Source organism: Jaculus jaculus, chromosome 1, assembly GCF_020740685.1.
Source record: "Jaculus jaculus isolate mJacJac1 chromosome 1, mJacJac1.mat.Y.cur, whole genome shotgun sequence".
In the NCBI taxonomy this organism is placed as follows: domain Eukaryota; kingdom Metazoa; phylum Chordata; class Mammalia; order Rodentia; family Dipodidae; genus Jaculus; species Jaculus jaculus.
The window spans coordinates 133,318,709-133,328,530 of NC_059102.1; the positions used below are offsets into that span (position 1 = coordinate 133,318,709).

At 41.9% G+C, this 9,822-nt stretch overlaps 1 protein-coding gene across 1 annotated transcript in view; it reads left to right on the forward strand.

Moving 5' to 3' along the window:
* Nucleotides 1–6,581, forward strand: part of C5 (complement C5) — a 137,362-nt gene extending 130,781 nt beyond the window's left edge. The window contains exons 39-41 of the mRNA XM_004662753.3: nucleotides 1,105–1,188; nucleotides 5,480–5,618; nucleotides 6,315–6,581. Of these exons, the coding sequence (XP_004662810.2) occupies nucleotides 1,105–1,188; nucleotides 5,480–5,618; nucleotides 6,315–6,453 (362 nt within the window). The 3' untranslated portion in view covers nucleotides 6,454–6,581. The remainder of the gene's footprint in view (nucleotides 1–1,104; nucleotides 1,189–5,479; nucleotides 5,619–6,314) is intronic.
* The last annotated feature ends 3,241 nt before the right edge of the window (nucleotides 6,582–9,822 follow it).

The following is a 9,822-nucleotide window of genomic DNA, read 5'->3' on the forward strand; positions in this document are numbered from 1 at the left end:
AACCGCTAAGCCATCTCTCCAGCCCTCAAGAGGGGTTTTTAATAGGACAACATAGAAGGAATGGTTCCCTTCCAGAGCTAAGTTCAAATATACCAGGCATCAAACACAGAAGCCTATATCTTCAAAAACAGCATTAGGAGGATACTTAATAGTTGATATTGTATATATGTAATTACAATGATTGTAATGGGGAGGTAATATGATGGAGAATGGAATTTCAAATGGGAAAGTGTGGGGGTGGGGAGGGAGGGAATTACCATGGGATATATTTTATAATCATGGAAAATGTTAATAAAATTTAAAAAATAAATAAATAAGTAAATAAATAAAATATTTTTAAGAAGTAAAAAAAAAACCAGCATTAGTGCTGGCTCAGGTCGGATAATAGTCAATATAAGAAAGATGTGGGAAAAAAGAGAATCCTACTAAAAATGTAGATCTCAAAGCCAGTAGCATAGGAAGGCCTGACTGATGGAAAGCAACATAGAAAGAAAGCTTGCCCAAGGGAAGGAAGTATGCCCGAGGGAAGGAAGTATGCCTGAGGGAAAGAAGAATGCCTGAGGGAAGGAAGTATGCCTGAGGGAAGGAAGTATGGCTGAGGAAGGAAGTATGGCTGAGGGAAGGAAGGATGCCCTTGGGAAGAAGTGTGCCCATGGGGATGCTCCAGTAACTTCAAGGATAACAAGTTTGTTTGGTTTACTTGCTTTTATTTAGTATAGAAAGCATTCTATTCTAGTCAACCTAATCTACAGCAATGACCAGGACCAAATGATTGTAATAATTTGATCAAAGAGGTTTAATAAGGTCTCTTGGAAGAAATAAAATCTTTGGAATGCCCATTCTAGCATCATTTCTCATCCATTTAACAACTTTGTTTGTTTGTTTTTTGAGATAGGGTCTCACTCTAATCCAGGCTGACCTGAAATTCACTCTGTAGTCTCAGGGTGGTCTTGAACTCACGGCAATCCACCTACCTCTGCCTCCCAAGTGCTGGGATTAAAGGCATGCGCCACCATGCCCAGCTCATTTAACAAAATTTGACTTTCATTGGCATGGAATCTGTGGTATTCTACCTGAACTGTCTCCATTTTGTCTTATTACCAGTTTATAAGGTTCGCATCACCTCCATCACTGAAGAAAACGTTTTTGCCAAGTACACTGCCACTCTTCTGGATATTTACAAAACAGGTAAAAACTTCTTTTCTTTCTTTCTGAACATTAGTGCTCACTGTAGGCCAGACATTATATTCAAAACAGAGGACACAGCTTAAATAGACAGGCAAGGTCCTGCCTTCATAAAGGTTTAATTTACCTGGGATACACATTTTCAAGGTATTCATGTAAATATTGCTTAATTTAATCCTTTTATCACATACCCCAGCAAATAGTTGATATATGGTTCTGTTGTTCCTTCCAGTTCCTTGAGATAAATGAAGCTGTGAGCCATCTTCTCTCTTCAGTATTAAGCCACGCTTTTAAAATGAACCAGTTGATTTATTCAATAATGATTTAAATGTATTACTTTACTTCTAACTTCCAAAAAAGCTATTTTCTCATTTTAGCAGATATAAATTCTGCAATAAGTAGGGTCATAAATATAACTTTTAATAATATGTTTATATTGATTTTTTCTTCTTGGTAAATTTTGGCAAGAATTTTTGAGTTAGAAGATATTTGTGTTTGATTGTTATTAACCATACTCCAGAGGATGCTTGATAAAGTTAAAAATTCTAATAATACTCTAAAATTTTTCTTTGGTTTATCAACAAGGACAAAAAAATATCTCCTCGTTTTTATTAGGTCAGACTTTTGGCTGTATGAAGCTGATCTGTGTTGTTGTCTCACTGTTTTCCCTCACTGATGGGCACAGATGTTCTGTATGTGAACCTGCCATTCTGATGAGTTAGGGCTGAGCAGCCTGGTAGCTCCATCACCCAACCTTTGAGAGTGCCTTTTGCATGCAATATTCACATCAGAAGCAAATAATAAGCATCTTTAAAATTTTGATTTTCAAATAAGGTCTCACTATGTAGTGCAGGCTGGCTTTGAACTTGTATCACAATCCACCAGTTTCAGGGTCTCAAATGCTGGAATGACAGTTATGCATCACCATGCTCAGCTGCCATTTCTTTTTAATTAATCAAGAACTTTTTAATCCCAGAAATACAAATTACTTATTTTACTCTAAACCAGTTCCTGCTTAGCATCAAAAGATATTCCAGAGAATTCTTAGTCTCGTGTAGTATCATGTGGTTCCCAGTTGAAGTCCTTAGTGTCTTTTCTTCTTGGTGCTTCAGAATCAGGAGATAAATTTCAGTGCACTTGAAAGGCTGAGCAACGTTTGCGTGCTTCAGCCCCTTGTCCTGACTAGTCAGTCATTTTAACGGTTATCATAGCTTTCAAATTTGCATTAATATCAAAACCCTACACACTTACTACTTATACAGAATGGCTGGGCACTGTTGGAAACGAATCTAGGGTTTGAGAATGACCACACAATTGGATGTTTATTGGCCAGGCGGTGTTTACTTCTGCAGAAGGGTGCAAAGCTCCTTACAGAGTCTGGCAGAAAGCACACGAGCAAAGGGTCTGCTGGCACGGTTTTATATTCTCTAACTCCAGCAGAGTCTGCACTACTCTAAGACAAGAGTTTGGCCCCAATCTCATGCAATTGGCTAAAATATAAAAATGACAGTTTACCTCAAAAGGGCCCCAGCTGAAACAAAGAGTAACTGGGATAAGAACCTGGTACCAGCACAAGGGTGAAGGAGATCGACACAGAGAACACTCAACTCCTTTCAAACTAGATATCCAGAGACAAAGGGCTCCCAAGACCTCATCACTGAAGCAGACCTAAAATGAACCCAATATGGCTCAGGGAAATTTGCAGAAGAGGGGGCAGAAAGAATGTCAGAGCCACATGTTGGGTCACAATACACAGAGACATTGCCTCCTACCTGTAACTGATGGCTAACTCCACAATACACAACCCATATTCCCCAATGAGGAGGGTCCCCGCGGAGGGGAGAGGACAGAGAGGAGGGTAACGATGGTACCAACTTGACTACATTCACTGAGTGCAAAACTAATAAAAAATAAATAAATAAAATATAAATAAACAACAGTTTTAAGCATAAAACTAAAGGAAGGGATATAGGGACCTTTTACCAGATAAAGGAATCAAAGCTTCACTTTCTAGAATTGCTTTGGCTGGTCCTTTTAGTCTCAAGGACTGCTGACTCCAAAAAGGTGGCTTCCCACAGAATGAGTCTCTCCATCTTTTTAAACCTTTGACTGAAAAGACAAAGTATTCTCACCATACTAATAGTAGAAACAAGGTGAACTATGTAGTTGGATAATGATGAACCATTATGCCTCCCACATGCAGGAGCTTAGAGTAGGTAAGCATGGAGATGAAGAGATGGTCTGGGATTGCTGCAGCTGCAGTTAATTATTTTCCTTTCGTCTGAAAGTGCTTCACCCTGCTCACCACGGCAGTGGCTGAGGTGAGAGCGCTGTGAATGAGCTGCAGGTGTTGAAGCTGTCGCTGAGGCTGCTATGAAATGACTGTGAAGGGGTAGGGAAATGGCTCAGTGGTTGAAGGCACTTGCTAGCAAAACCTGATGGCTTGTGTTCTACTCCCCAGGATCCATGTGAAGCCAGATGCACAAAGTGGTGCACGCATCTGAAATTTCTTTGCAGAGGCAGGAGGCATTCTCTCTCTCTCTATCTCTCTCTGTCTCTCCTTCACTCTGTCTCTCCCTGTTCTCTTTCTCAAATCAAATAAATACATAAACACTTTTAAAAAACAGTTTGAGGGACTGGGGAAATGGCTCAGCAGTTAAAAGCACTTGCTTGCAAAGCCTGTTGACCCAAATTTGATTCCTCAGTACCTATGTAAAGTAAGAGATACAAAATGGCCCATGCTTCTGGAGTTCATCTGCAATGTTAGGAGGCCCTGGCACTCCCCCCCAACACACACATTCTGTCTCTTTGCAGATAAAAAAAAGAAAGGAAAAAGTATAAATTAGTACATGTGTGCCAGAAATTCTATCACTAGTGAAAGTCTATCATGTGCATGGTTGCTGTTATATACTCTTTAGTAATACCTTAGTGTGCACAGTTATTGTCATATACTCTACTAACACACTCAAAAGCTTTTCTGATTTAACAGTTATGATGGTTGTATCAGTTTAATAGTTGGCTATTGGCCCATATCATTATAACAATGAGTCAGGCTCAATCCTTGCCTCAAGAAGTCAGACACATGGGGTAAAACACTGCGGTAGAAATTCAGGTATAAATCAAGCAAAGGAGTGGCCAGAAGAACACCTAACATGTACAAGACCCTGAATGCAGTCCCCGCTGCTCTGAAGACAGAGAGTAAACAGAGAAGGCCTGCTGAAGCAAAGCATGGGGAGAAATGCTTTCTGGGAAGAGACACCAGTTTCTTGCCTACTTCTGAGTCCTTTGAGAATCCCCAAGTTATTCATCATAAACTTTTCTAACCCTTTCATGTCTTGTACATTTTTTTTACTTGAGGTAGGGTCTCACTCTATCCCAGGCTGACCTGGAACTCACTAGGCTGGCCTCAAACTTATGGTGATTAATGTTTCTCCTACCTCTGCCTCCTGTGTGCGGGGATAAAAGGCATATACCATAACGCCCAGCTTCATATCTTGTACTTTTCTCAAAAACTGACCATTACATTTTGCTGTATAACATTTGGAGATTAATATTGTTCAACTACTTACCAGGAAACCTGGAGAGTAAAAACACATATTTGGATGAGTCTTACCATGTTCTAAACACTTCTCACATGTTAACAACCCACTCAATCTCAGTTCCACAATAAGCTTTATCATCATGCCCATTTTCAGATAGAGGGACTGAGCCCTTAAAACAGAGCATAACTCATGGCCATACATCAGGAAGAGGCCCTGCTGAGGTGTAGCCGACATACTTTGACTCACCTCATGTCTGAACCCTATGGGATTGCCAGTCTCCAACAGTAATTAACCTCAACAGCTTGAGATAGACATAATTGTGACTTTAAAATATTTTTTTTATTTAGAGCCTATAAATGGCTTAATGGTTAAGGTGCTTGCCTGCAAAACCAAAGGACCCAGGTTTGATTCCCCAAATGCACAAAGGGGTACATGAATCTGGAGTTCATTTGCACCAGCTGAAGACCCTGGCCACATCCATTCTCTCTCTCTCTCTCTCTCTCTCTCTCTCTCTCAAATAAATTTAAAAAATTAAATATTTTTATCTATTTGAGAGAGAGGGAAAGCGAGATAGAATGGACATGCCAGGGCCTCTTTCCACTGCAAACAAACTACAGATGCATGTGCCACTTTGTGTAGGTACTAGGGAATTGTACTCAGACTGGCAAGCCTCTTTAACCTCTGAGTCCTCTCTCCAACCCAAATGTGACTTTAAAGAATGCATAAGATCATCTTCTTTGTGTGTCTTTCAGGGGAAGCTGTTGCCGAGAAAGACTCTGAAATCACCTTCATTAAGAAGATGTCCTGTGCTAACGCTGAGCTGGTGAAAGGAAGGCAGTATTTAATCATGGGTAAAGAAGCTCTACAGATAAAACACAATTTCAGTTTCAAGTAAGTCACCAATATTTTGGAGCCTCTTATCTTTCCTCCAAAACTGAATGCAATTTATTCTTGACTACACTAGATGTTACTTATGTAACCTCATAGTTAAGCAACAAACCATATAAAAATAATGCAATAATATGAATTTTAAAGAATTGTTGACAACCATCATGGCCACAGAAATCAGAGTACTGGTCTACCTCACCTAATCAACTGCCTCCTCCCTCAGTATGCTCCCAGACAGCTTGTCTTGTAAAGAGGAAAATGTTTACCTCCTCACTATTTATTTGTTTATATTTTTATTGTTTTATTTTTGTTTTTTCAAGGTAGGGTCTCACTCTGGCCCAGGCTGACCTGGAATTCACTCTGTAGTCTCAGGCTGGCCTCGAACTCTTGGTGATCCTCCTACCTCTGCCTCCTGAGTGCTGGGATTAAAGGCATGCACCACCACGCCCAGACACACTTCTATAAAGAATAGATCTTGGCATAGAGATTATTCCCATATTTTACCATGAAGGACACAGGCATGTCCAAGATCTTCCAAGGGTTGTAATCATTCCCCAGGCCAGTGCCAAAAAGTGTGGCTGGCCGCCTGAACCCTGGGAACCTGCACGTACTTGGACTCTTCCCAGGGAAATCAAATACAACCTTCCTCTGTCTGTGGGCATCATAACCAACTCTTGTTTCTTTTTTTCTTTTTGTCAGGTACATCTACCCTCTAGATTCCTCTACCTGGATTGAATATTGGCCCACAGACACAACGTGTCCCTCATGTCAAGCCTTTTTAGCTAATTTAGATGAGTTTGCTGAAGACATCTTTTTAAATGGCTGTGAAAATGCCTGAAGAAATTTATCTATGCGCAGTTTTCACGTATAGACACCTATTGTTGAAACCTTTCTCTTCCTCCTTTTGCTCCTCTTCCTCCTCCTTCAGAGCTGGTCTTACTTGGAAAGCTCATTTTCCCCAGAATTAATGGCACTTGGTTTTATTAAAGAACAAGATTAAAAGCTGTGACTCTCTGCGGTAACATGGCCTTGGGGGCGTGAAGGCAAACCCTCTGAGGTTCTTGGACATCAGCACTGGTAAACTGGAACACACCCTAAAACTTACCACTCAGGAATGTTTACCAAAGCTGAAAGGAGAGCACCATTGAAATGCAGAGCTTACAAAAACATGGCCTTTGCTTGAAAGAAAATACCAAGGATGGGAAAACGATCATTAAAGCTTTCAAAATCTTGTAACAGGCATGTTATTGCATGCTAGGCCAGCTTCAGCCACACCAAGGTAGGCAAACTGAGGGGGAAGAAAGTGGAAAGAGAGAACCATGACCCCGGATGTCCCAATTCAGCCCTTGGCACCTGAGAAGACAAAAGAGTTGGTCTCTGCCCACTTCCCTTCTGCTGCCCTCTCTGTGCCCCTGATGGAGAGTCCTCCCCTCCCCTCCCCTCTCCTTCCTTCCTCTCCCTCCCAGCACATATTCATTTCCCCAGGAACTCTCTCCTGCCAGTAATTGCTCTATCAGAAGGCAGAGCCGGTGAAGGAAAACTGGGAATCTGGAGACTTTTGTCCTGGTTCTAACCGTCTCTCTTTGAGTCTGCTTGTGCCTTATGTGAAAGGCTTATACAGGAGATTAATTCTCTGTGGTATTTTGTAGCACTTTAGAACTTAGGAAAGAGTTACCTTATATATTCCCACTTAGTATCCCAAGAATCTCACTAGGGGTAGTTATTATCCCCAGTTCCAGATAAAGAAATTGAAGCTCAGAAACACAAAGCCATTCTCCCAGCCTGGGGAGAGGCAGGACCAAAGATCAAACCCAAGGCTCCCAGTCTGAACACGTTCCTGTTCCATGTCCCCGTACAGCACATGACTTCTGGGTTAATTTTCTAAGATTAAGGCAGGATGTAAACCAAGTTTCTTAGACATAGCTTAATTAACCATATTGAACTATCACAGGAAACGTGAAGATAAGTTGTAGCTCATAAAGGGTACAGAAAGACATTCCCTTTTGAAGAATCTGCATAGGACCAAGTAAATGAAACGATCAGAGGCTTCGTGGTGTGTCTCATAAGTAACAGTGAAGAGGTCCATTTCTAGGAGCTCAGGCTTTTTAATTTTTTTTGTTATTTTTATTTATTTATTTATTTGAGAGTGGCACAGAGAGAAAGAGGCAGATAGAGAGAGGGAGAGAGAATGGGCGTGCCAGGGCCTTCAGCCTCTGCAAACGAACTCCAGACGCATCCGCCCCCTTGTGCATCTGGCTAACATGGGTCCTAGGGAGTCAAGCCTTGAACCGGAGTCCTTAGGCTTCACAGGCAAGCACTTAACCACTAAGCCATCTCTCTCCTTTTAATATCAAAGCCCACCTTATAAGCACTTGCTTGGCAAAAGTAACCAAGATGGCCCATGAAAGGTGACAGCCTCCAACAAAACATGCCTACCACTGTCTTCTGTCCCCTTCTTGCCCACAAAGGAACTACTAGATCTGCTTCCCCATCCTGAGAGTCTCTGGGCCACTTAGCTGTCTTCCTTGAGTGTGGTGGCAAATAGGCTGGACTGCTGTGACCCAATTAACCCATAACACAACAGACTTGTCAATGCCAAAGCAGGTTGTGAGTTCGCCCGGCACAGGCTTCTCCTCAGCTAGCTCCTGTGCCTCTCAACACACTTCCTTAGTCAGGCTCTGTGACCCTCCACGCTGGACCAGGGTCCACTCACCCTGTACCTTCTCCAAGGCACTTGTACACTTGTCACGATTTAATCATGCAGAAATATTAGTGCAGTGTGTGCCCTGTGGGCAAGGTCTTAGACTATTCTGTTCACTGTTACCTCCTTGCCTGGTACAGGGCCAGACACATGACAGGGACCTAGGAAGTTCTTGCTTATCAATTCTCCAATGACAGTGAAGAATATGAAGACCCAAGTTCTAGATTTGGCTTTGCCCCTAATTGGCAGTGATTTTGAGTAAACTCCTTCATCTCTTCCATAGCCTGAAACACAAGGGAACAGATCATTCCATTTTATCAATAGCTGTGAGGTTATTTCATAATCAACAAAAAACAAATCCAGGCATGCAATTGTGCAACATCGGGTTATGTGTTTCCCTTTTGTTTATTGTTTTGTATGTTTGTGTATGGTGTGTATGTGTATGAGCTCATGTGTGCCATGACATAGCATGAGGAGATCATAGACAACCTCGGGTTCTAGTCCTCCCCTTCCACCTTAAGACATGGTCTCTCATTGTTTTGTTGCTGGGAAGGCCAGACTGATTCCCCTGACTCCATCTCTGGTCGCCATAGTTGTGCTGGGGTTGCAGATGCATGTACCACTTTGCATCCAACTTTATATAGGTGCTTGGCATTGAACTTGTGTTGGCAGGCTTACAGAGCAAGCACCTTTAACCACTGAGCCACTTCCCCAGCCCCGCTAGCTAAGGTGTCTTTGTGAAGGAGCTGTCCAGACTTCCTGGAGGAGGGTGGTGAGTTTGGAGTGATACAGAAGGACAGGAGTGCCTTTCTGGCACTGGGGAAAAGCGCAGGCTGACTACCCAGAGGATAAGTTAGATGATCTTAGGCATTGTAAATGAACGTTTTCCATTTAATAGCTACATGTTATTTTGGTTTTTGTTTTGTTGTGTTTTTGTTTGTTGTCTTTCTTTTGTTTTTTTGTTGTTTGTTCGTTTGGTTGGTTTTGGTTTTTTGAGGTAGGCTGGTCTTCAGTCCACACTGGAAAGCAGCAAGCAGGGAGCAGCGAACAGCAAGCAGCACCGGCAGCCAGGTGGGAGGAGGAGACGTTTTCTTCCCCAGAGCTTCTGCTTTTCTCTCTATAGTTTATCCAGAGACACTAGAAGGAAACATCCAGCAGCGTCATTCATCTTGCTTTTCCACAAATATTCAAAAGTTCTAGAAACAGAGTCACTAAATTCTTTGCTCTTCATAAGACATGACTCAGGATAACCAAATACATCTATTTAATGGAGTTGTTTAAATAGTTCACACCATGGATTATTAGTGCCCTCCTTATTAACAGTAAAAGTGCTCTCCTTATTACCAGCAGAGCCTTTAGTGGCACTGAAGTTGGAGAACCAACTCCAGAGAGCATGAAGCCCACTAGAGAAATCCATCCTTACAATTCTGTTTCTGCAGAACCACTCCTGATACCAAATCTGTACTGAGGTGCTTGGATTAAAGGTATGTGCCACCACACCCAGCT